This window comes from Talpa occidentalis, unplaced genomic scaffold (assembly GCF_014898055.3).
Source record: "Talpa occidentalis isolate TD23 unplaced genomic scaffold, MPIMG_talOcc4v2.1, whole genome shotgun sequence".
Lineage (NCBI taxonomy): Eukaryota > Metazoa > Chordata > Mammalia > Eulipotyphla > Talpidae > Talpa > Talpa occidentalis.
Window position 1 is genome coordinate 14,098,561 of NW_026555331.1, and position 27,586 is coordinate 14,126,146.

The window sequence follows — 27,586 nt, forward strand, 5'->3', positions numbered from 1 at the left end:
TTTAAATGTCTGAATTAATTTTATCCTACATTTCTGTCCTAATTTCTAGAGGATAAAAATTCCTCTAACCCAAAAAAAAAAAAAAAAAAAAATCACTCGATGTATTGTATTTCTCATGCTAAAAAACATTTTAACAAGGAAATCTTTTTTGCATTATTAAGATATTTTGAAAAACAGTTTGAACTCTCAGAACAAACAAAATTGCCAATGTTTCTTCACTGTCGAAACTCACATGATGAATTCTTAGGTGAGTCAAAGCTAAAATCTTTTTCAGAATTTAAAAATTTTGCAGAAATCAAGCTATTTGCTGAAAGTTCTCTCTTTTAATTCACAGACATAATGAAAAGAAACAGAGATCGATGTGTAGGTGGGTGGTAAGTGTAAGAGTTGTTTGTTTGTTTTTTTTTTAAGATTTATTTATGCTTACAAGAGCTGGGGTACAGGCCAGAGATGCGGGGGTGAGGGATTCACCAGAGACAGAGTGGGAACAGAACAGCCAGACTGATCAAAGTACACTGTTGAGGAGAGCAGCAGGCGAGACAGGAGAGGTCTGCGGCCGGGAATCGAACTCGTGCTGGAGAGGCTGAGGGATTGCTTTATAGTATGGTGCTTAACCCCTTGCGCCACTAGGGAGGCCCCAGTATAAGAGCTGTTTTTAATGTATGATGCATGAAAGCATCTTGGTAATTACAAAGATTGGCCTCTAAAGTAATTCACATGTAACGGTAATTTGTTAAGGCTCTTCTCTCATTTGAAGTACATGTAAGTTTACTGTTTGATCTCTGGGCCAGATGTCATCCAAACATAAATCATACTTTCATTTTTTTATTTTTATTTTTTTAAAGATTTATTTATTCATTTGTTGTTTGTTTGTTTATTTATACAAACACTGGTACAGTCAGAAGCACGGGAGGGTGAGAGAATTCACCAGAGCCAGAGCAGGGAGCAGAGCAGGCAGAAGGACCGAGGTACACTGCTGAGGGAGCAGCGGGTGGCAGAAGAGGTCTGTGCACCATGTGTGCCCTCCTCCGGTGACTGGGGAGCAGCTGGGGATCGAACTGGTGCTGCAGAGGCTGCGAGCAGCCTCGCAACCCAGCGCTCAACTGCTGCATCACCAGGGAGGCCCCATAAATCATACTTTTAATTAGTTACTGTTTGGAGTACAAGAATTGAGTACAGAATTCTGGTCATAAGAAAGTCCATCGATTTACCCCTACACATTTTAACAGTGCATGGATATTTCTTCTCTGCTGCTTCTACCAGCCATTCTTTAAATGTTCTTCAAATTAAATTTTGAGCAAAAATATAAACTAATTTTAGTAGTATTTTAAAATTTTCACATTCATTTCAGGTTTGCCTTCTTAATTTCTTGTCAACTCTGTTCATAAACTATTACCTCAGTGATCTAGAGCCTCTCTTTCTGTAGTTTGCTGCTTCTGTGCTAATAAGCCTTCGTCATTTCAGTCATTAGCGTTGAGCTGTTTCCCTAAGTGTTATCTGCCCACCATTTAACTCAAGTGGCCATGCTAGTGCTTTTTCATCTTTTCTGGATCATTAATGCCTCTGAAAATCTGCCTCAGAAAATGCTCGAAAATACATATTTTCTATCTTCAGGAGAGCCTCATTGATCTCCAGCAAAAAAGCTGTTATCCAGCTATAAAAAAACTCTCTATACTGTGCCAGCTAAGGAAAGAGGAACAGTACCAAGCCTTTACTGTGTACCCATGTTGTGTTGCTTTGACATTTTATGTAGTCTCTCAAGTTTTTATTCAGCATCTGCATCAATGTTTATACTACAAGTGATGTGTGTTTCCTGTTGCTGTGGTGTTGATATTACTGAGCACTTTTTGTAGCATACTGGCCAGCTTATTCTTTTGGAATTGCACTTGGGAACTGAGAGACTTTCGTTAATGCCCTTGAATTACTGGTGGCACTTAATAGCCTTCAGTCTTTACCTCTTAGCCCATTTGCTTTATTTCTAAATAAGAATTAAATTGGATGATTCTATAATAGTTAAAAAAAATAACAGCAACAAAAAATCCAACTTGGGTTCAATTTTAATTAAAAAAGAGATTGCGAAATAAAGAATAATTCTCTGAAATACTTGTTGAAGAATCACATTTAAAATTATTTCAATATTGGGCCTCCTGGTGGTGCAAGGGGTTAAGTCTCAGCACTATCAAGATAGCAGGGAGTGGCCTCCCCCCCGCGCGCAGCGGTTGAGCTCTGGGTTGCGAAGCTGCCCATGGCCTCTGCAGAGCTGGTTCGATCCCCGGCTGCTCCCCGGCCACCAGAGGAGGGTCCCACATGGCGCGCAGACCTCTCCTGCCGCCCGCTGCTCCCCTCAGCAGTGTACTTCGGTCCTTCTGCCTGCTCTGCTCCCCGCTCTGGCTCTGTGAATTCTCTCACCCTCCCGTGCTTCTGACTGTACCCAGTGCTTGTATAAATAAATAAAAATTAAAATAAATAAATAAAAAATAAAAAATATTGCAATTCAAAAAATTGTTAAAAAAAAAAAAAAAGATAGCAGGGAGCCGCTACTGGCATGAGTTCCATCCCCAGCCAGGGAGCTGACCCACAGGGCACAGCAGACCTCTCCTGTCTTGCCCACTGCCCCCCTCGGCAGTGTATTTCAGTCAGTCTGCCTGTTCTGCTCCCAACTCTGTCTCTGGTGAATCCTCTCACCCCCTATAGCTGTGGCCTGCATCACTGTCCTTGTATGCATAAATAAATAAAAATAAATCTTTAAAATAAAATAATTTCTGTATTAATGGAGGCACGGTTTTGTCACTGGAAGTGCTGAGGGGCAGCTCTGCAGCAGTTTTCATCGTTGTTGAGAAACAATTCTCTGGACTTGGTATTAATGACACACTGTTTGTCTTGATTACATAAGTACATCCAACATGTGAGGAACTGCACTTTCACCCCTCTATGACAAGGAGAAGCCCCATCTCAGTCCTTGCCTGATGAATTGATACTAACATATTTAGACCTGTTGTAAATGTTCTCACCACCTTTTTTTTTTTTTAAATAATTGTATAGTGACTGGTGGTGACTTTCTAGCAAAGCCTTTTTTTTTTTTTTTTTTAAGATTTGTTTATTTATTTATACAAGCACTGGGTACAGTCAGAAGCGCAGAGGGTGAGAGAATTTGCCCAGAGCAGGGAACAGAACAGGCAGACTGACAAAGAAATACACTGCTGAGGGAGCAGCGGGCTGCAGGAGAGGTCTGCGCGCCTTGTAGGACCCTCGCCAGTGGCCGGGGAACCAACGGCGCTGCAGGGGCTGCGGGCAGCTTCGCAGCCCAGCGCTCAACCGCTGTGCCACCAGGGAAGGCCCCTCACAACCTTTTTATAGATCTTAAAACTTGCCTCTAAAAAGTTTTTTCTAGGAAAAAAAGTATCTTCTAACAGGAAAATTAAACTACATTTAAAAATATCTTAAATAGCTTTATAATATTTCTAACTTTTCCTCATGTTTGTTGCCTAATAATCTGACTCCCACCTCCAGCCCCTTTCTCTGGAGGTGCTCTGGTAATGCTGGTGCAGGGACGTGGCACAGCCAGAGAGAAAGTCCAGCTAGCCAACTCCTTGTCTCGGATCATTGGAGATGGCAGATTTTAACTGTGAAATTTGACTAGAAAATAAAAATTTTAGGGGCTACTGTATTTGAAACCCTGTGGTCCAAAAATCCCTAATGTATCTGTAGCTCTCTCTCACTTTTTTTTTAATAAACTCTTAAAAAAGGCTTAGAATGTTAAAGCATCCTGGTTATATAATAATACCTTACCTCTGTGTCCCTAGGTGCATTCATTTGATGGTAGCAAGGAAGCAGCAGCTGCTTTGATTGACTTGGATCTCTATGTAGGATTTAATGGTTGGTAAGTTCTTAAATTGTTTTTTTTTTTTTTAATTTTAGCAGATTTAAGAAAAACTTTGCAGTGAATTGCTGATAGAAGATTTAAATTATTTTTATTGAGTTTCTGTGTGTTTTGCATTGACCTTGATCTAAGAATGTCAGTAATTATATGTGTAAGAATAGTACATGACAATTAGAAGTTAAAACTTGAAAATTATAACTACTATCCTGTGTTCCATTAATGGAAAATATCTGTGTTAAGGTTAGCAGCTCAATTTATTCTCAGTTCATTTTGTTCCTTTAAAACTTTCTTGATCAAGTGCTCGGTTCAGCAGCACATATACTAAAACTTTCTTGATCATGTCATTAACATGTACATAGTCATAAGTGATGTCTGATGATGGAGAAGAGGTCGTCTGTGACATGATTATCTTGTATGTCTCTGTAGGCCCAGAAACTGAATTCAAGGAGCTGGTATATAAAATAGCCAAGGGTGGAAGCCAGGGTCCTCTGGCTTCTCATTTGGTGACCTTTCTGCAATTATAACCACACCAAACCTCATGTGCCCAATTCAGTCAGCTAGCACGGGTGGGTCCCTGGGCTCACTTTCTTCCAAATAATTTGATGAGTTTCTACCAGTCTTTACAAGATGTCAGCGTAGCTCATAAGTAAACTGTGACCCCTTCACTGGTTTTATTTCCTTAAAATTATTACTTTTCTGATGACATAATTTTCTACTAAGATCTCTTTAAAAAATAGAATCATGAAATTGCTTATTTGCTATAGAATTCAGACTTTTAAATGTTCTGGATACTTTTTCATATTTTAAATATGTGACTGTACTATAAATTAATATGCAAAGGAATATATGCATAAGTATTAAAAGTCAAGTAGTATTAGAGGGCTTATAAAGTCTTTCCAACCCATTTCTCATATTCAAGAGGCAACCACTTTGCTATTTAACCACTATATAAATTAAGGTATATGAGCATTTAAGTTCTTATATTCTACACTCTGCCCCTCCCTATTTTTTCCTCCTTATTCCTTCCACTGTAGTTATTCCTGAATTTTTGGTTATATGTATATTCAGTGTTTCATTATGTCTGTAAATATTATTGACTGCTGAACCATAAGGTTTGCCAGTTTCTGATTTTCTTGCAGTAACGTATGTTTTATTTACTTGGCTTTCTTTAAAACATGAAGCCTCCTCACATTTTTGACAGCTCAGTTAAATACCTTTTTCTGTTTTCCACACAAGGAAAGCTGTCTAGATCATCTAATAGTTCCATTAATAGAGACCCTTCCATCTTTCTGCTTGTTTGAACTAGTGTCTCTTCGCTGCTAGGTCCTTTATATTCCATTTTTTAAAGATGAAACATATGTTTGAAAAAAATTTATTTTATTCTTCCTTTTGAAAATTTGTCTGGAGAGCTAATGAAAGGAAAAAATAAACACTTCCACTTCATATTGACATTTTTTTCCAGGCAAAAGATTATAGATTAGAAATCATTTTCTCTGAAAAGTTAGTGTTTCATTTTTATGCTCCTGTGTTAAGTCAGTTGCTATTCTGATTCCTATTCCTTTCCTTGTGACTTCCTTATTTTTTCTCCTGTGGAAGATTTTAGTTCTTTTCTCTGGTTGTATCAAGCTTCACTGAAGTTTGTCATTCGTTTTGCATTTCTGTTGCCAGCTAAAGGCTCATCTGTAGGCCCTGGGAAATAGTCTCCATTTTTTTTCTTCTTCTGTTTGACACTTTCAGGCTGACTCCGATCATTTTTATTCTACAATGTCTCTCTTTTCTCTCTACTTTAGAGTGCTGCATTTTGCAGCTTTTAAATGAAACTTCAGCTTTTGTTTACAATCTCTAAACATTTTTTAATTATTAATTTTTTAAAGATTTATTTATGCATACAAGAGCTGGGTACAGGCCAGAGATGCGGAGGGGGAGCGGATTCACCAGAGATAGAGTGGGGAACAGAGCAGGCAGATGGACCGAAGACACTGCTGAGGGGAGCAGTAGGAGAGTCAGGAAAGGTCTGCTACACCGTGTGGGTTGCTCCCTGGCTGGCCAGGTATCGAACTCGTGCTACAGAGGCTACGGATTGCTTCATAGTGTGGTACTTAACCCTTGTGCCACCAAGGAGGCCCCTAAACATTTTTTTATTACCATAATCTTTGGTATATGCAACATCTTCTCATCTCCTTAAAGATATGAATTAGTTTTTAAAAGTTATTTTCTGTTTGCCCAATAATAATTTATGTTTCCTGTGTCCCCTTATCCTTTTGTCTCAGTCATGATGGTGGCTTTCTTCAGCTGCTAGGCAGCTCTTTTTTTTAAAAAAAAAGATTTATTTATTCAAGAACTGGGGTACAGGCCAGAGGCATGGGAGGGTGAGAGGACTCACCAGAGGCAGAGCAGGGAACAGAACAGGCAGACGGACCGAAGACACTGCTGAGGGGAGCAGCAGGCAAGACAGGAGAGGTCTGCCGTGCCATGTGGGTATCTCCCTGGCTGGCCAGCAATCAAACCCCACTGCAGAGGCTGCGGACAGCTTCACAGTGCTACACTTCACTCAACCCACTGCGCCACTGGGGAGGCCCTGCTAGGCAGCTCTTTGCTGAATATTTCAAAAAAGAGAAAAGAGCTGTTTGGAGCTTTGCGATGAGAGAGCCCATCAACTGGCTGACTGTTAGCTGCCAACCGATTGTCACCAGGTCCCGAAATGTCCATATGTTGGTTCTTCTGAGGTGGTTGTCTCTCCAGAGAGGGTGCCTCTGATCTCCGCGGGAAAACTGGTATGGGGACTCATTGAAGTACCTGTGTTCTGGAGCAAGTGGGTCAAAGAGAAGATCTCACAGTACACCGCCTCCAATCTGCAACCCATGCCTCAGCCCCAGTCTTTGTGCCTGTTGTTCTCTCCTCCAGTCTCTGGTTCGTTCTCCAGAGACTACACTCTACCCTCTCTCAGGACAGGGCTGGGGGCAGAAGTAGTCTTCTCTGAACCAGTTCACTGGAAAGTAATCTGAGAGCCCCATCTTGTCTTTGCCCTGACTTTTCAAAAGATTCCCATTTCACTTCCCTGCCTTGCCCAGCCTATTTAAATGCCTGGTTCTTCCTTTTCCTTGAACTTTGTAAGTGGATTAGTTTGCTTGTCTTCAGTATCTCTCTGCAGGCCTGTATTTGATAATTTGGTGACAAGTTTTAAATTTAGTATCCGTATCAAACGTACGTGTGTGTGTGTGTGTGTGTGTGTGTGTGTGTGTGTACTGACCAAGTGTTAAGATGGTTGAAAATAAGATAATTTTTTCCTAGGGGAAAACTGCTTCTTAAGCCAAACTAGACACATATTTCCTTCCCATTCCTAAAATCTTACTAAAATAAAATTATTCCTAAAATCTTACTAAAATAAAATAGGAGAAAGGAAAACGTAGAAGGGGAAAGAAAAAGGCTGGAGGCTTGCTAGTGGAGAAATATCTGATAGATTTCTGGGAGACAAGTGAAACTTGGAGAGAGAGCTTAGATTTCACCCACTGAAGAGGCTCAGAGATAGCAAGTTTTGCCAATAAAAATCTCAGAGGCTCTGGGCATAGAGTTAGTGAGAAATAGACCAAAATAGAGTGATTGAAGGCCTAAAGAAAGGTATCACCACCAGTACGCCCTCCCATAGACAAAGTGCTAAAGCAGAAAGAATTTATGCTCAAGGGGAAAATAATTCTCAAAAAAACTGAACACTGTATAGTGAAGCCAAAACTTAGAATGAGTACATTGCTCCAGAGGGAAGCATGAAGAGAACCAGTAGCCTCACAGTTAGCTCTCTGCCCTCTCACCCTTAAACACAGCATGCCCCATCCTACAAGTTGCTTCCAGTAAGAAACCTACACAGAGACCTGGCTGTAGTATAGTCCTGTTTACAAAAAAAAAGAAGAAACCCAACACTGGCAACCCAAGTTGATATAAATTGATAGCCAAGGACCTTGAGGTGAATGAGATGAACTGGCAGGAAAAAAAACAAAGTAACTAGAAAACCAAGGAAACACTTAATAAGGGAAATGAGCTTTAAAGAGAACCTGATGTAGTGAGATTTGAGCTGTACCATTCATTAAATGAACAGAATGCTACAAAAAACATAAGTTAGAGCTCCTCAGAGATGAAAAATGTATGTCAGTGTTCAAATATTAGCACCTTTGGAGGAAACTGGGGAACAGCACATTCAACATAAAGACATAATGCTTTTACCCCTATAGAGTCCACTGGATACCTAAATAGTAGGCAGATGACATTTTTCTCTTTATAGAAGTATTCTAGTTAGTAGATGGGAGGATTGATAGAATTATATCAAAATTTTGCAGTTTTTGTATTGGGTACCCATGGCTTGGCTGCCTTACATCATAAAAAATATGACCAGACTTTTTATGCCTCTAGATAGAAGCTCATACTGCCATCTGTGAAAGTCTTGCCCTCCCTCAAAAAATTCCAGCCTGAATCTGATCCAGACTCTGGTACTATAGTTCTCTTGATAAGAAATACAGAGGAACCTGTCAAACTGAAGCACAGAACTGAAATCAATACTGGAAAACTCTTTAGGCAAACAACTAGGTTTCTTCAAAAAGTAAATGTGAAGGTATTGAAAGAATTGCAGCTTGTGGCCTCTCCTGGTGGCGCAGTGGTTGAGCACTGGGCTACGAAGCTGCCTGCAGCCACTGCAGCGCTGGTTCGATCCCCGGCTGCCAGCAAGGGTCCCACTTGGCACGCAGACCTCTTCTGCCGCCCGCTGCTCCCCTCAGCAGTGTACTTCGGTCCTTCTGCCTGCTCTGTTCCCCGCTCTGGCTCTGATAAATTCTCTCACCCTCCCACGCTTCTGACTGTACCCAGTGCTTGTATAAATAAATCTTTTTTTAAAAAAACTGCAGCTTGATAGATCAGTGGATTTAGCAAACCTTGATCAATTATGTATGACCTTCATTTGGATCCTCAAACCTAGAGAGAATGTATGCCATTGAAATACTTCAAATACTAGATATATTGATAAAAGAGATGGGTTTTTATTAGACATAATAGCATTGTGCTTATATATTTTTTAAAAAAGTCCTTAATGCCTAGATACATGCTGAAATATTTCCTGAAATAAACATTGAAATGCTGAAACTATACTTTGGGATTTCCTTCAAGATAATATGAAAGGGTGGGGGAAGTGGATGGGACAGAATCTGCCAGGGGTTGATACTTGGTGGGACTGGTTGATGAAAACCTTGGGGTTCTGGGGCCTCCCCTGGTGGTGCAGTGGTTGAGTGCTGGGTTGCGAGGCTGCCTGCAGCCTTTGCAGCGTGGGTTAATCCCTGGCCGACGAGGGTCCCACAAAAAAAAAAAAAAAAAAACTTGGGGTTCTGGATTATTGTATGTGTACCTGAAATTTCCCATAACAATTATAATACATGGCGAAGTTAAAAATGTAACATAAGGACAGTATTAGTCATCTAACAACATCTAACAACATCTAGCAAACCATCCTAGAACTTAGTGGCATATTACAGTAAGTATCTTTGTGTGTGGGTCTTTGGGTCACCTGGGTTTGACAGATAAAAGGGTTAGTTCTCTGCCACAGGCTACATACAGGGTTCACATTTGTACCATGTTTTTTCATTCTGTGCACCATGCAGGCTACTCAAAAGATTGTGAAAAATGTCACCCGTACACATAATTCTAACAGTGAAGGTGATTTTTCTGAAAATTCTTTAGTGATTCATGAAACATAAACTTTGAGCCTCTAACACTGATTCTTCATACCAGTGAATCTATATTTGGCCCATCTCTTTGGGCAGCTAGTGAGGGCTTTTAAGTTAGGCAAATTACTCAGAGAAGCAAATTCTTTCAAGAAAGGTAAATTTTTACTTAGATTTGATAGAATTTATTGGCAGTTGGTAAACATAAACAGTTGGATCCTCCCCCCAACCTCCCCACCCCGCCAGTCCCCAGTTGGAATTCTTAATCTGCATTCTCTGCGGATAGGAATGTACAAACACTTCCTAAAGTAGCACGCCACTGTGACACGTTGGTTTGTTTGTTTAGGATCTGGGTTTTGTAAATTTTTAGACAAGTTTATAATATGAAAAAGTTATTCATTAAATTTACCTTTTAATATGTAAATACCATTTTTTTTAAGCTCACTGAAAACTGAGGCTAATTTGGAAGTTTTGAAGTCAATACCTAGTGAAAGACTAATGATTGAGACAGGTAAGTTTGGTTTTAGAACCTTGATTTTCCTCTTCAAGTAGACAGAAAAAGAGTAAAGTCAACAATTAATATGCTCAACCTCAGCAGTTTTACACTTTTCAGAAAAACTTGGACAGTGTTATCAATTGATGGAAAAATATTTGTGCAAGCAGTTTTTTCAAATTTAGAAGTTTGACTCAACTAGGCAGTTAAAAACGGATGTCTTAATATGTGGAAACTAAGGAGGTTGTAGTTATGGTTAAACTAGGCCTCTTAACTAAGCATTTTACCTCAGAATTCTAAATCTATTGTCAGTTTGCTTTTTAACAGTCTTCTTTGTAATGGCTTCATTCTACTATACTATTTAAATAAAATGCAGAAATTTAAATCAAACTAGTCTAAGACTTTAAACTTAAAAGATAATGTTGCCTCAAAATAAAAGATTAGAAGGTAAAATTTTTATCTAAACTCTGGAACAAAAGACTCTGCTTATATACACGGACTTTAGTAAAATCAAGAACGTAGAAATAAGAATGACTTCTTAGGGAGTCGTGAAAACGAAATGATTTTGTTTAAAGTGTGCTTATAAAATGTGTAAGCAATTGTAGTTCCTTATGAGAAAAATAGGTCAGCACCTAAAGCCACTCTCAAATTCACTAAAGGCAGAGTTTAAATGTTTTCCTATCAAACTGGGTCGCTACATGCAAAAGAATGAAGCTTGACCACTACCTCACACCATACACAAAAATCAACTCAAAATGGATTAAAGAATTAGACATAAGACCTGAAACCATAAAATACATAGAAGGAAATATAGGCGAAACACTACGTGATTTGCACATCAAAGACATCTTTACAGACACATCACCCAAAGCAGTGATAGTGAAGGCGAAGATAAACAGCTGGGACTACATCAAATTAAAGAGCTTCTGCACAGCAAAAGAGACAATAACAAAAACAAAGAGAAACCCCACCAACTGGGAGAACATTTTTGCACCCAACACTAATGATAAAGGACTGATCACAAAAATCTGCAAAGAGCTGATGAGACTCAACAACAACAAAGAAAATAATCCAGTCAAAAAATGGGCAGAAGAGCTAAAAAGAAACTTCTCTGAAGAGGAAATGCAAATGGCCAACAGGCATATGAAAAAATGTTCAACATCACTTGTCATCAGGGAAATGCAAATCAAAACTACCATGAGATACCATCTTACACCAGTGAGAATGGCACATATTAAAAAAACTAGCAACAAATAATGTTGGCGAGGGTGTGGAGAAAAAGGAACTCTTCTGCACTGTTGGTGGGAGTGCAAACTGGTCCAACCACTGTGGAAAGCTGTGTGGAGATTTCTGGACCTACTAAACATAGAGCTTCCATATGATCCAGCAATTCCACTCCTAGGTATTTACCCAAAGGACACAGAAACATCAATTCCAAAGAGCACCTGCACCCCTATGTTTATAGCAGCACTGTTTACAATAGCTAAGCTTTGGAAACAACCCAAATGCCCAAAAATCGATGACTGGATCAAGAAGATGTGGTACATATATACCATGGAATATTACTCAGCATTCAAAAAAGATAAACACATGCAATTTGCAGCAACATGGATGGCGCTGGAAGGGATCATGCTCAGCGAAATAAGCCAAAAAGAAAAAGAAAAATACCGGATGGTCTCACTCATAGCAGGAATCTAGAAAACTTAAATAAGGGACCAGGAGAATGAATAACTATAAAAAAGTGAAAATCAAAATCAACAAAAAACTATGAACCAGAGACACTTTTAGGGGGCGGGGCGGGAGGGGAGGGATTGGGGTCAGAATGGGGGCGCTGCAATTGTATGGGGAATATAACAATAAAATTTATTATCTAAAAAAAAAAAAATAAATGTTTTCCTATCACAGTGTATTTTAGGTTCCTTTTCTAAAGCGCCACACACCATCAATGATGTTAGCAGAAAAAAATAAAAGTCTTGTAAAGCACTTGAGTTTGTACAATTCAAGATTCTATCGTGCTTTTCTTAGAACTGTGCTGTTTTTTGTTGCAGTTTTAGTATGTGTTAGAAGTTATAGATTTGATTTTTTTTTTAATTTAACAGTAATTTTTAAAGATAAGAGACTTCTTTGCTTAATCCTAGATGCACCTTGGTGTGGAGTCAAAAGTACACATGCTGGATCAAAATACGTAAAGACTTCATTTCCCACCAAAAAGAAGTGGGAAAACAGGCACTGTTTGAAAGATAGAAATGAGCCCTGCCATATAATGTAAGTATTTTGATTTTATGGTCTTAAAAAACATTAAAGTCAACAGTAAATGTCAGTGGATTCAAGGGAATTAAAGGTGGTTGATATTAAATGGAGATCAGACCGCCACGTAATGAGTGATGTAGAGGAACTTACCCCTGACCTCTAGCTCAGCTCCTCTTTTGAGAGCCTCTCAATCCAAGTGGCATATCACACCAGAGAAGATGTGATTTGGGTTATTTATCAATTTGTAGGAGAGGGGAAGATCATGAAGCTACCCATAAACTTACCTCACCTGGTTTAAAAGTTCTCTTGCCTTGTAGCTTCCCTGCTAATTACAAAACTGCAATCTTAGCAGGTGACCTTTTTGATTACATATGTATTTTCAATGATTGGAGAACATGAATAAACCTAAGAACATACTTCTTTAAACCTCTGGACAAAAAGAGAAGTTGTAAAATTTACTTTTCCCACTCATCCCACAAAGTGTATCGTTTATGCTAATACATAGCACATGTGAAGAAGGGCTCCTGTAACAAGGAACAGTGGGGCATTTTATGACTTTTAAGAAGCTTCTTACTCCTTTTCAGCGTCTTTTGTTTGTACAAACATAATTTAGATCTACATCATATCAGTATATATGTTGTATCAGTTCAGGCAACCAGATATATTTATAACACACTTAGAAAAATTATGAATTCTTGCTTTTAGACTGTAGTAACTTCCTGCATATGCATCATCTTTCAGTAATTTTTAACAGGTTAGAAGAGCCAGATCCAAAATTCACAAGACAGAAAATTACAGAATTATTCTGTAAAAATATTGGAATGATTCTTTTCCTTTAATAACTTAGTGTTGGCAAAGACTTTAAAACCAAATGTTTTTGAAAACTGCAGGGTTGAGGAATATATTTAAATTCTGGTTAGTAAGGAATCACTCCTAATTTTTGTGAAATATAACTTGCAAATTCAATCAGGTGACAGTATGTCTGAATAATTCCTTGGAGATTGAACAGGACACTAAAAACAAGAAATGTTTTTCCAGCAGTCATTTTAAAGCATTATATAGTTGCAACCAGTTGCAATTTTCTATATTGCTTAAGGCAATTTTTTATATTGCCTTAAGCTGTTGACTTTGACTGCACATTTACATGACAAAATTTTAAAGTGCTTCTAAAATGCAGACCATTAAGAACCAAGAGGCTTGATTATCAGCTGCTATCCTTAATACCAGAGTTGAATATAGGCAGAGCTCGCAAAACCAACATTTGCACACTGAAAAGTATTAAATGATACTTCAAAAATAGCAGTGTCTCTAGTCTAATTCTAGTTACTAATTAGAAGTTAATCTTCATTTACAAATCCATTTTAATCAAACTCCATCTATTATGTTTCCTCCTAAAATTTTAAGTTCCTTGAAACACATTTTGGAGCTCTTACGTCAGGAAGGTACGAGCTACTAAGGCTACACTAGATGAGTTTTGGTACTTGTGTGTACTTTGGATAAAGAAGTAAACAAGGGAAGATTAAGAATTGCCATCCTGGAGCAAGTAAACACATAAAAGTTAAAGTCCAAGATAGTAGTGCCCTCGTAGATAGGAATGTATGACTGGATCTATGGGCCATATCAACTACCTAACTTGCAGGGAAATAAAGGTGACATTTCAACTGTTTCCAAGTACACTTGGGAGTTATGCCAGACCAAGGCAAACACCTTGAGCAAAGACAGACTGCAGGAGCAAAGACAGACTGCAGAAGGGCTAGGTGCTCTGGGGAAACAATGAATTTAGTGTGGCAGAAAGTAGGATGTACAGGAAAGTGAGGTAAGTGATAAGTCTGGGAAGAAAGGCAAAATGAAGCCAGTTGTGAGGGCCTCTTTTATGCCAATCTTAGTTTAGATTTTATCAGGACCTGACAGATTTTAAGCAGGAAAGTATCGTTTCTCTTTTTAAAAGCAGTCATTGTTTGACGTCAATGTGGAGCAAGGACTGGAGCTGAGTGACAGAAAACATTGATTTTACACATTACTATGCATGTAAATTCTAATTCCAAGTTGTTAATAAAGGAAAATTCTGTAATTTACTAAGAAAAATGTATCATTAATTGCTTTTAGCATATTTTGACTGTCAGATAAAAATTAGTCACTTCATTTAATATATACTTTATTATTATAGAAAGAGAAATTGATGACACCTGAGCTATCTTTTTCAGGGGAAAAAAGTGTACGGATGAGAAAGTTCCAACCCCCCTTAACCATTGTTCCACTAACCTCTAACTTTCTTTGCTGTCATTGAGCTAGTGAAAATACAGCAGTTTCTTGCTATCTTTAAAGGTCTCTAAGCAGTGGCTTTACAATTTGGCTCTCTTCCCATATGACCTACAGTGTGACTCGGTACACATGTACATGTGTAGTGTACTTTTCCTTTAAACTTTTTAAATGCCCATCACGACCTACTAGTATATGTGTTCTGACCCACAGTTTAAAAGGAGTCTTCCACTGTGTAAAGTCCGTAATTGTAGCACATGTAATATAGGCTGGTCTTGTGACTTATTTTAACCAGATTCTTGGCTCTAGTCATATGCAAGACAACACAGAAATCTGTCTCTAATTACTTTAAAGTATCCTAACAGTTTAACTGTTCTGTTGATATTGCTGAAAACCGTATACCTGTTAAACTACTGCTTAATAAGTTTAGGATACTTAAACTTGTATCTTTATGTGGAAAAGATGTGCTTGGAAATTTAATCATCTGGTTTGGTTTTGTTTTAGTCAAATACTGGAGATAATGTCAGCAGTAAGAGATGAGGATCCCCTGGAATTAGCCAATACACTGTATAACAACACCATGAAAATATTTTTTTCCTGACATGTAACTGCTATATCTTCCATTTTACATCATGTCTGTAAAATTTCATGGTAAAGTATATCAAAAGTTTTAAAAAAGGAATCTGGATTTAAAGACACGTTATATATTGCTGTACACCATCACCCTCATTTTTATCCATAAAGTCAGATCAGGATTGTTTTAATATCACCACCTTTAATGTCTTAGTTTAAAACAATGAAAAACCCCCAAGTGTTTCATCTTGTAATCTCTTCAGAAGTCTAAAGGACAATGTTATGTCAGTGCTGCAAACACAGAACGGCTAACAAACATACTGATTTTTACATCAAAATTACACAATTAGCACATTCTGGTTTATACCAAAGTTTACTCACACAATCTCTGAATCATGACTTTCGAAGCCGGCTCAATTACAGTGCTACTCTCAAATTTCAAAAAAGTGTCTCAATCATTTCTGGCAGACTTTTTTCCTGAGTTGTAAAATACTTCATGTATAGCCTTTATCCTTTGGTCCAAATTATTTTATTTCCTTGATTTAATGCAGTTTCCTCTGAGAAGCATTTTCCCACCCATTTAAAGAAAAACTACGTTCCAGAATTAGAGAGAGATACTTTCATTGAGGAATCTTTGGCACAGTTGACGCACCATATTATTACATCTATTAAAAAGCTATTTGTTCAAATTTTGTCATAAAAACGTGAAAACATTTTATTCTATGTACAATAATGTACACAAATTTAAATAGGTCACCAAAGAGACCAGAAGTAATTAAAGAGGTATATTTACAGTAGCACATCACAGTAAACGGAAAACCATTCACAGATTCAACATTGATACTGTTTTTGTGCTTGGTTACACATTAAAGTGAAGCATATTACTCCGTTTTGGATGAACTGAATTTTAAACAAATACCTCAATGATTAGTAAATGCTATTTTAATCAGTATCATCATTAATAAATTCTTCAGCTGCTGCACCTGTGTGCTGAATCACTCCATTTCTTTCTCTTTGCACATCATCATCATAATCTGTACTGTCATCTTCGTTCAACTCCCTGTCAGATTCAGCAGCAGCAGCAGCAGCAGCAACAGCAGCGTCTCTTACAACTTCCTCTGGATTTTCATTGGGTGCAATAAATCCATTGTTGTTAGATATATTTGAATTATCCTTGATATCATCTTCGATGTACACTTTCTGATGGCACATTGGACAAGTATCTTGAATGTACAGCCATTTCCGAAGGCAAAGTGCATGGAAATAATGATTACATGGTGTGATACGAGCAGATGTTGTAAACTCATGGTAGCAGATTGCACACACATCATCTATTTCTTGCAAGCGGCTCCCTTTTATTTCAGGAAGTGAATTAATTTTCTTAACAGCGGTCCTACGATTCATGAATGTCTTCCAGCCATTTTTTGCTTGTAAGTAGATGTTAAAATATGCATGGAGACACATCATACAAGCGCGAATTTTACTTCCTGACTCAAACATCATGGTATAAGCCCCATTTCCAAACATTACTACTCCAAATATAAACTCAATAATATTGCCTGTTGAACGAACATAATAGACATAATCATCAAGCTTTTCCCAGAGGACGTTATAGTAGCCGTCAATCATGAATAACGTATAAACAGTGAGAGAAACAATTACTTTTAAGCAGAGCTCAACACAAAAGGCTGTCACTGCAAACAACCATGTATTTAGTGCATAGTGATGCCAGAGAACGTAACTCAGTAAGACGGGAAGAATGAACAGGCAGGCGGAGACAAAGAGCACAGGAAAATGTCTACGAAAAGATGACACATGAGAGGCACTGAGCGACATTAACACAGGGTCTGTCATTCCATGGATGAAATGGAGGACTGCGGTTAATAAAAGGCACATGTTTCTACTTAAGCGAATAAGTCTTTCTTCTGGTCTCAGTCCACTTAGACCAGTCTGCAGAGCCAAAATAAAAAATAAAACGGGTGCTACAAAGCCAAGCCGCCTATCATCTTCTTCAGTTGAGCCAATAAAGGCTAAGATCCCAAGGCCCAGATAATGGGCTACTGAGGAAATTACAGCACTCATGCCCAGTACAGTTAGTGTAGAATCACAACCACTAATTATAAGATTGCAAATGAGGTCCCAGAAATCATCCCAAGAAATAAAGAAGGAATCAGTTTCATTTGCCATCCTTAAAATGTACATTAACACTGTAGCCTGAGCTGTAATTCTTGTTAGCCAAAAGACTCGAAGTATATCTGGAAAACGAATCCTCTTCCATGTGTCTTCCATTAATAACTGTAATCCATAAATTCGATACATGTGCCTCACTAAAAGATAAACATATCTTGTGGAATAATAAAACCACTTAAGTTTCACTGCCAAGACAAGTACTGTATTTAATGTGAGAATCAAGGAAGAAGCAAAAACTAAAGTCTCTCGGATGTGTAATGGTAGCTCTGTGATTAAACCTATTATAGGAACCAAGAGATCCAAAATAATTAATTGTGAATAGATGGAATGAATCTGGAGTAGTGTGATGTATCCAATTCCAAATGTCAGCTGCAGAACGATGAGTACCATCCATAGTGAAGGGCCTTTCCGAGGAAGCAGCTCGATTCCAAAAGCTGATGTGTTGTAGGCACCATAGAAGTCAATGTGCAAAGAAGCGTAATAATTTACCAACACTGACGTTGCAGCTAAGAGAAAGGCTGAGCTGTACATGTAAAACTTGAAAAGTGATCGCTGTGACAAAATCAGAACAATACTGGATACAAATAGACCTAAAAAAAAAAAAAGAAAAAAGGTCTTTTGAATAAAACATTTTAAAGAGTATTTCTCTACCACGGGCTAGGACGTTCTTCCTTTAATTAGGAAATATGAATATTTTCAAAGTTATGAACATGAAGCCTGAAGACATATTCATTGACAAAGGCAAATAAAGTTTGTGTTAAAGTTGCGCCAAACTTATTTTTTTAAATCTCATCCCTTATTTTCTAATTTCCTATTTTCCAATGTAATACAAGTAGTATTGTAAGTCTAAACATCAAATCATTAAACTATCTTTAAGAGGAGTTTGTAGTGACTCACGCATTATAACAAGTTTTTAAATCTTGAAAGAACATGCCCTTTATAATTTCATAATCATTAAAAATGCTTCATTACAAAAAACTGAGTTAAAAATAACCAAGAAAAAATTTGTTTTTACTGGATTATTTTTGTTAAGTAGTAGTGTTCTTTTGCATGTCAAGTTTAAGTTATACACTTCCTCTTTTTCCTCAAAATGAATTTCTGGTGGATCTTATTTTTCCTTAACTTTGAGCATTTCCAAATTCAGTTTTTCCTCTACATACTTTTCTACAGATTTCACGTATGTCCTCCAAGTTCCCTTTACCCTGTATAATGCTGAATCTTTTTTCTTCAAATAACCAATCCTTTGCAATGTTCTAACAGCCATTAAGACCAAATCTTGTTAAAAGAAGATGGTGGTGTTAAATCAACACCACACAAGTTAATGCATATCCAGCACCATCTTTCTTTGCGCTCTGGCAAATGTTTTTAAGCAAGATTAAATATTCACCTGTTCCACTTATACAATGGCAACCTTCAAATCTTTAAAACCTAATTCCTCTCAAACAGCTCTTTGTGATTTCCAATAGCAAAAAAAAGTAGCATTACTGTTCTCTTAATGGTGCTTCTAGCCCTAGACTCTCAAACTTTTTTAACAATTAGTTGCCAAATTCTACTAACATCTGTACCTCCCTTTTCCTCAGGAAACTATTAAGTCTGTCTCTAAAAGCTCATCTTGTCCACATCCACCTACAAAGTCATCACCAAATTGACTTCATCGCTCTACTCAAAATGCTGCAGTGGCTCTGAAATTACTATCAACTAAAATCCAAATTCCCTGTCCCAGCATTCAAGTATCCAATGAGCAGCGTCCCTCCAGCGGACACACACACTGCCAACTTCCTTCCAAATCCACCAGCTTCTCTGCTTCCCAAAATCCCCCAGGGTCCAAGTCTTACAGACCCGTTTCCTCTGAGCGCTGACTCTTCCTTCAGCACACCTACAGACATGGTAAGACATACTACATCTTTGTTGTGGTTATCTGAGTAGGTATCATCTACCCTATCACATAATGCTCGATAGCAAGCAAGGGTCCTCCTTTGCACATCTACAGATACCAAAATAGTCTGTAAAAATAAATACAATTAGTATTCATTGGGAGAATCAGTGTTTCTGTCAAATTCTGAATTGTTTTTAAAAGCAACCATAAAACATCCTGCTTGGGAGTTAAAACCTATGAAAGGGTAAGACAAAAGCTGAAAAACCAGAGCTTGAAGTAAAGGAAAAGAAGAAAACAAATTTAAACACACATCTCGATCCACCGTAACTCAGCATGTAATCAGGAAAGACACTGCATATTACAGTTACAGTGGGGGCATTTCACAATCTGTTTTGTGTAAAAGCAAAGATGAGTTCCTCTAACTGATGAGTTTGCCCATGGACTTCACAGTTTATCCTGTGTCAGGCCATTTGTGAAAAAGAGAACAAAAGAACACAATTAACTGGAAGACACAGTCCTCTTCCTACAAACCCCCTTCCACCCCATGCACCAAGCTAGAGGGCCGCTCCTTGTCTCCCAGCGGTGACAGCTGGGAATAGGTCCTTTCACTGTAAATGGACTTCAATTTTTCAAAGAATTGGGAAGCCTTTCTAAAGAAGGTAACAAAAAAAGAGAATTAACTCCACCTTTGTATGCTTTACGTAATCTTGCTTTCCCTGTAAGAAAAACAATACTCCGGAGACAAACCTTAACCTAAGGTGAGTCAAAACCAAAATAACTGATTCCATTTTATGCTACTTCAAAGGGCGTAAATCAAGCAGTGACTACATATTGTTTTTGTCAGTTTGCTATTCCCAAAGTGGTAAATTAATCTTTGCCTGTGAATATTCATGAACTTTGCTGTAATTTATAACTTTTTTTCATTATAATAGTTTTCACCCCGGAAATTTATTTTTCCGTACAAATGAAGGAATGATTTGGGATTTAGAAATACTCGTACAGAAATGGAGTTTAACCTGCCGCAAAGGAAAAAAGGGGGAAGTGTGATGTGATAGGACAAGCAAATAATGTAGTGAGGCTCCAACCTCACAGTTCGAATGTGTTCCAGCAAGTTGATACTCCTCTTTGATTAAATTACACCCCCAAGAAGTACTGATGACCAAAGATTTCAGGTACAGTATATCAACTGTTCAAATGCCCTACCCAAAGTTTGCATGTATTAATAAATGGGGTGCTTAAATGTTTTTGGAAACCCATGCTCTTACATACAGAATGTCAGAAGAATCAGCTCCCATTTTTAAGGGGGGGCGGGAGGAGCCAAATTTCCAAGTAACAAGTCTCCTGAGTAGAGCATGTCCTCTTGTAGCCTTTAGGGAATAGTGTCACTAAGTTTTCACAGCATTTTCACAACTGAGACATAAAACTATTAGTGTTTACCCAGTAGGCCTAAGAAAATTAAGCACCAGGACAGAGTTTCTGAGTAGGATTTATGAGCGACCCACATATCAAGGCTATATATAAATGCTGCCTTCCACCCTGGGACACCAGAAAATAAAAGTAATTGAAATCACAACTCTGGGTTCAAATTCTCCAGTTTTTGGAGAGTTTCACTCAAGTTCTCAAAGTAGGAAAAGAGGCAGGTATCAAATCAATTCAGGAGCTTTTGAAGCTATAAATGGAGTCAATTCATGAAAGAGTTCAGGGCCTTTTCAATTTGGATTACCAAAACAAGCAAAAAGCAAGCAAACACAAACACCACGCATGTTACACAATCAAGTTTAAGTGTTTTATGTGTAAAGTCCATTCATACCCATAAATCTTTTCTGGATATTTAGGACTATAAATTAGGAGGAAGAAAGGGAGAACATTTATAATTCTCCAGGTACCTTAAATAACTCTGAAACATAATCTAAAGCAAGATGTGGAAAACACCTCGACACCCTAGAGGCCCACCTTCCTCCCAGGTGAGTGAAGCATAGGATCAAGTAAGTATCCTGAAATATTCATCTCTAAACATACCTGATCAACTAGAGCATAAAGAAAATTTTTCTATCAAACTTTTTAGGAAAGAAAGGACTCAAGTGTTCTATTAGAACCAAAATTTTGCCTTTAAACTGAGACTTTAACAAGCATGTTTTTATTAAGAAATATATGAAGGGGCCTCCCTGGTGGCACAGGGGTTGAGTCTCAGTGCTGTCAAGCTATCGCCAGCCACTGCAGCATGAGTTTGATCCCCGGCCAGGGAGCTGACCCACATGGTCTGTGTGGCTGACCCACACAGACCTCTCCTCTCCCGCCCGCTGCTCCCCTCAGCAGTGTGTTTCAGTGGATCTGCCTGTTCTGCTCCCCGCTCTGTCTCTGGTGAATCAGGACCCCCTGCACCTCTGTCCTATACCCCAGTTCTTGCATGCATGAATAAACAAACCTTTTTAAAAAATTACTGTTACTTAAAAAAAAAGAAATATTTGAAGGGGTTTTGTTGGCTTTTTTTAAAAAAGTCAAACCCTACAGGTATTTAACCTCTTAAAATTTGAATTTCTGCTTCTTTTGCAATCCGCCATTTGGCGATTCTGCCACCAAAAAAGCAAGTTTTTGTGAAAACCCTTACTGGGGAGACTTTCACTCCTGAGGCTGAGCCCGCAGATGTAACAGAACATGCCCCAGGAGGAGGAGTGCCTCCTCATCAGCAAAGACTGACTGCTATGGGCCAGCAAGTGGAAGATGGACATACTTTGAGGACAACATTCAAAAGGAGTTCACTCTTCGTTTCGTCTTGCGTGGTGCTAAGAGTCTTTCACCACTCCCAGGAAGATCAAACCCTAGAGGAAGGAAGTTGAGCTGGCTGTCCTGAAATGTTAGAAGGTGGACTAAACGGTAAAACCTGTCGCCTTAGTCAGGAGTGCCCCTCAGATGGATGTGGTGCTGGAGTGTTTACGGCAGACATTATTGTGGCAAAGGCTGGCTGACCTATTGTGACAAATCAGAAGAAAACTGTGTATAAAAGGCATGCACTAAAAAAAAAAAAAAAAATTTTTTTTTAGATTTGCATTTCTGACTACTTATCAAAGAGGGCATCTTTCAATTTACTCTACCCGTCAGCTGGTTCCTCCTTTGTGTACTGCCAGTGAGTCTTTTGCTCATTTCTCTTGGAGTTGCTTTTTCTATCCTTACTGAATTGTAGGCATTTGAAAAAATATTTGGATTACAAAATCTGTGTCACTTTTCCATATCTTCTACAAGTATGTGACTGGTCTTTTCACTTTACTGACGTTGTGTCTTGTTCAACAGGTTTTAAATTTCACTATTACTGAATTTATCAATATTTTATACACCTGCTTTTACATATTTTTAAGAACTTTTCCCTTACATGAAGGTTAAAAGCAATGTTGTCTATTTTCTCTGAAAGTTTTAAAGTTGTTTTTCACACTTAGGTGTTAATCCACTTAGAATTGTTTATATACTCACAGGGAAGGTAGGGACTTGGCTATAATTTTTTCCATATGACTAACTAGACAATTACTAAACATCTCTATTTACCGTGACATACTTCGATCCTACCTGTGGAACACAATCAATCAAGTTTCCATACATGCACGGGCGCAAGGTTTCTGGGCTCTCTAGTGTGTGCTGCTAGTCTGGCTGCCTGTCTCGATGCCCCTTCCCCACCAGCAGAGGTCACTTGACAGTATCTTTCCCCCAATATCTAAGGAGGAGTGGAGGCACTACTGGTATCTAACAGGGAAAGGAAGGAAATCCTGCTAAAAATCCTGTAATTCCGAGGAACAGCCCAACACTCCAACAAAAACTGTCCCCTCCACAAGTGTCACTGCTGAGTGTCACTGCTGAGAACCCCTAGTCTCTCTCTGAGCTTTCACAATTACTGGCACTTAGCTTTGTTTTTTCACATCACAGGTTTTGAGTTCTTTCTACAACACCAAAAATACTTCTAAAAATCCTTAAAAATGACAGAAAGGGAAATATTTGCATCATATGAGACTGAAGTCCTGATAAGAATTGTACATTCTTGTCACTAACACTGTATGGCTAACCCTGATGAATGAACATTTAGATTAACAATATACTGTTCTGTTATTACTGAACAGTAATGCTGCAATGAATATCCTTGCCCAACGTCTTGGTGCAAAGACATCTTGAGGCCAAATTCTTAGAACTGAAATTGTGAGTCAAAAGCTATAGGACGAATTTCAGGGACAGTACCATGTGACAGTGGGAACAGCACAAACTCCAGGGGGTACATATGAGGAGGTACACACAAATCAGTATGCAGCTGTATCCCTGAAATTTGTGTAACCTTATCTATTTCTCCCATATCTTTGCCAAACAAGTTTTTATTCAAACTTTGAGCTCTTCACCAATCTAAGTGAATTTTCATTTTGACTGCATTTCTTTAATTGCAAATAAGTCTAATTTTTCTGTAGCTTGACCATCTGCATTTCATCTATTGTGAACTACTTATCTTGGGCCCATTTTTCTCTGGGGAGAGAAATGTTTCTTATTGGCAGTACAACTCTTACTAAGACTTCAATCTCATGATGCAAACATTCCCCTCTTTGTCATTTTTAGGGATTTTTAAAAGAGCTGTGTTATGAGGTTTTTTTTTTTAAGCACTCAAATTTATCAACTTTCCCCTGTAACTTTTGAATTTTCTTTTATGTTTAGAAAGAACTTTCTACCTCAGTGAATTAACACCGTATGAGTAACACTAATAAAAACAGGCTCCTATGCTTGCATTTTCTGCCTTGGATTCAGAGTTGTTAATTCAGCATTATGCAGCACTGGGCTGCATTTCATTTAGTATATAACACTTCCTAAATATATGCTATATATTATGATTAGATTTGGATCTCCAAAATGAGATTTTATTTTCTCACCTGCTGAATTTGCAAATTAGTTTGATACTAAATGAAAGTACAGTTGTACTTTTTTGTAGGCAGAGAGGAGGGGAGTGAATTCTTCAGACACTACATACCAAATACCTTTTATTTAGAGAATATATTTCCATTTTTACAATTCTATTTTAAAGAAAAATGTGAGACTGACAAATTTTAAAATTTGCATACAGTACTGAGAAGTGTATAATTATTTTCAAAAAACAGGTACACAACTTCAACTGTCCTTTGGTATTTTTTACACACAAACCTGTCACTTTCAGTAACGTGATGTTTCATTAAATGGCTCTCAAATATTTAAGACAACTGTTTTTTATTCAGAGTTAATTTTTAGCACCAAATCCAATTTTTAAAAGTTATCTTCCTTATAAATGTGAAAAATTAGCAAATTTATACTGGCAAAATGCAAAGAGCAGTCAGATGCTAGATTTGAAAAACACTTTGTGTTTCTCGTTAAGTCTGACCCATAGAATAGACAGGGATCAAATTTTCAAATAAACAGCACCCACATTTTGCTGATGCCTCCAAAAGACCAAAATATCCATCTGTAACACAATATGATCTTAATAGTAGTATTAAATTACCTTTTTTACAAGTTATCAAGCTCACTAAAGGCTACCATCTAAATTGCCCTTACTAGGCCCTAGGTACTCTTCTAAGAGCTTAGAGCCTAATTCACTTATTGTCCTAATAATCCGTCATTGAGAGAAACCATCATTGTCCATCTTCTCAAAAAGGTCAAGATAAGAAAAAGCCACAGAGTGGTATTTCACCTGAAGTCACATTCTCTTTAGTTTGTCAAACACAAACTTCCATGATTCACTACAAAAATTAGAAACATGGATGGAATGCAAAGAATACCAGATTACTTTGCTCAATTTTCTTAAACTACAAACTGCATTAAAGCCCCTGCTTCCCACAGGGGTTCTGGGAAGAACTGCAGTTACCTTGGTAAGAACAGTTAGGGCAGTTATCTACTCTATTTACAGGATGAATATGTGAGTCCCCTCAAAATAGCTTCGTTTCTGCCACAACAAAAGAGAACAGTACACTTTTGTAGTGGTAAGCAGGAATGGCAGGGATTAAGGAGCTGGTCGGTTACTGAGAAGTTTTGTGCTAAAGACATCACAGTCACATATGTTAGTTTTAAGACCAAGCATGATTTTGTCTCTGGACTGCAGCTGTACTGAAGAGGAAAATGAACCACCCTTAAAGTCAAGATTTTTAAACTTGGCAAATACTTATTTGCTGTGTACCAAGAGCAAAACACTTAACATCTATGACCCTCAGTATCCTCATTTGTAGAATGGAAATACCACCTATCACTCAGGGATATATTTAAAGTTAGGATAGATACTACCAGAGCAAATTCCAAGCAAATTAAAATGTTTTTTATTGCCAGAACAAAACTCAACATTTATTGCCAGTTTTTTGGAGGAAGCAACAGATGGCAAGCTTGGTAAGGATCTCACCATCAGGCTGTCCTCAGCAACACTTCAAAGCACTAGCCTACTAAAAACTGATCACAAGAATGACCTCATCAACGAAAATTGCCAAGTTTCAATTACTTTAAACAATTATTTTACACATAAATGCTTCTCACTCTGGAGACAAAAGTATAAGATGGGGAATGAAATAAAAGATGCTTTTAACACTCCACTCATATGCACCAAAGACACAGATTTTCAGAAGTATACTTTGGAAAAGTCTCATCACTTGCTAGCCACGTTTTGATAGTCATTTTCAAGACCTCCTTCTTCATTCATGGGAAATTTTAGGCCTCGTTAGGTATGGATCGCCTTCTTCATGAGGATTTTTTGGTAAATGGTCTGACATCGACATCCTGTCTCTCTGGTTTGGATGTCATTTACCAGCAGACAGGACACGATTATGTGGACCCCATGCACACAGAAGAGACAATACACTCCGCATTTTCGAAAAGGGGGAAACTGAGGCCCAGGCCTTGGCTGGAGAAGTCCAAGGTCACACAAGGCGAGATCGGGGCGAGCACTGGTGCTGTTTTTCCGAGGCTGTCGCATAGGACGCGGTAAGCCAACACTCATTCCCCAAGGGAAACAGCAGGGAGAGTCGGTCGCGGCTCTCACACCACGCTTCCTCCCCCCGCCGTCACTCCGGTGCAAAAACGAACAGAGGGCTGGCCCGCCGGGAGGATCGGCCCACTGTCAACTCCGGGACTCCTGTCACCTCCGGCCCCTCTCCTCACCCTGCAAAGACGCCCAGATGGGGGAGAAACTGGCTCCCACAGACAGACAGACACGCACACAACGGCCCACGGCCTCCACAAGGCCCATCTCGGCCTGCAGCGCCGTCCCGGGGCGCAGTCGACCCGACCCCCTTACCAAGGAGCCGGAGGAGGATCTGGAGCCCGATGCAGAACTGGCTCTGGCTGGAGTCGTAGTAGGAGTTGAAGATGGCGTCGATGATGTAAAGGCAGGGCACCCGGAGCGCCACCTCGAGCGCCGCCCAGACCTGCTGATAGGCCATCCGCACCTGCTGCTGCGGGGGCCCCACCGCCGCCATGAGCCGCTGCCACACCGGGGCTGGGCGGGCCCGGCCGGGCCGCGCGGGGAAGGGCCCGGGACGGCGGCCGGGGCGGGGGCTCGGGCGGGCGGCTCCGCCCCGCCCTCCTCGTCTCCTGCCTCACGCAGCCCGCCCCGCCGCCCGCTCGCGGCGCTCGAGCTGGAGCAGGCGGCGGCGGCGGCTCGGGCGGCGGCGGCGGCTGCTCCCGGGAGTTGTCCGGGCGCCGGTGTTTCCGGCGGGCTACGGCCTGGCTCCTCCTCCCTCCAGCGCCTCCCCCGCCCGCGGAGCCACCATCTTGACCTCGCCCGCCTGCCTCTGCCGTTGCTGCTGCTGCGCGGCCTGGAAGCTGCGCCCGCGGTCACGCGAGATCGCCGAGCCCGCGCCGCGGCTTGCGTCATAATCGGGCGCTGGGGCGCGCGCCGTGGCGTCATCACGCCAGGCGTAGCGAAGGGTTGCTGTGGTTCCCGCGACCCGCGCTGCCGGCCTTCGTGGCCGAGGCGGTGCTCGGGGGCGCAGCGCAGGGGGTGCTGCCGCGCCGGGGGGCTGCCGGCCCGGGAGGACGCCCGGCCTCCGCGGACGGAAATAATTCGCTATTTTATTAGCGCCCAGTAAAGGAGGTTCAGAGCTGCTTGGGGGGAGGAGCGCCCCGGGCGCCGCCCGCCACACCTCCGGCGCCCCACGTGGAGGCCGCGCCCGGGAGGGGCTGCCCCGCGCCCCAGGCGGCCTCAGGCTGGGCCTGACAGACCCCACCCAGAAAGCAGCCCCCCCTTTTGTCTTTCTGTACCGAACTCTTCCTACCCCCCGCCCAAGTGGACAGAACTGAGGACATTGCGATTAATAGCAGCTGCTGTGACTTAAAGTCAGCCCAGCCTCTGGCTCCTAGTCCCCGAGGTGCGCGCTTCTGGGCAGTCCCTT

At 39.8% G+C, this 27,586-nt stretch overlaps 2 protein-coding genes and 1 long non-coding RNA gene across 3 annotated transcripts; 2 read left to right on the forward strand and 1 right to left on the reverse strand.

Annotated features, from left to right (window-relative positions):
- The first annotated feature begins 167 nt into the window (after positions 1-167).
- On the forward strand, positions 168-15,724 carry TATDN1 (TatD DNase domain containing 1). Its single transcript, XM_037501973.2, is given in 6 exon segments — positions 168-247; positions 335-378; positions 3,804-3,880; positions 10,020-10,090; positions 12,211-12,337; positions 15,086-15,724. Coding segments are annotated over 6 exon segments (456 nt in total). The 5' UTR covers positions 168-207; the 3' UTR covers positions 15,183-15,724.
- Positions 15,725-15,739: 15 nt separating this feature from the next.
- Positions 15,740-26,690, reverse strand: RNF139 (ring finger protein 139). Its single transcript, XM_037501948.2, has 2 exons — positions 26,491-26,690; positions 15,740-17,934 (listed from the first exon to the last, which is right to left on the reverse strand). The coding sequence occupies exons 1-2, from the start codon at positions 26,669-26,671 to the stop codon at positions 16,097-16,099; spliced, it is 2,019 nt and encodes a 672-aa protein (XP_037357845.1). The 5' UTR covers positions 26,672-26,690; the 3' UTR covers positions 15,740-16,096.
- LOC129145266 (uncharacterized) lies at positions 18,345-22,444 on the forward strand. Its single transcript, XR_008550568.1, has 4 exons — positions 18,345-19,231; positions 20,153-20,392; positions 21,056-21,184; positions 21,806-22,444. It is a non-coding gene; the product is annotated as an uncharacterized LOC129145266 (long non-coding RNA).
- Positions 26,691-27,586: the final 896 nt, after the last annotated feature.

What these genes read in the sequence shown, in the direction of transcription:
- RNF139 (XM_037501948.2), bottom strand. Translation starts at nt 26,671, where the DNA reads ATGGCGGCGGTGGGGCCCCCGCAGCAGCAGGTGCGGATGGCCTATCAG. An exon ending in GATCCTCCTCCGGCTCCTTG is followed by an intron (nt 17,935 to 26,490) that starts GTAAGGGGGTCG and finishes TTTTTTTTTTAG; the next exon opens with GTCTATTTGTATCCAGTATT.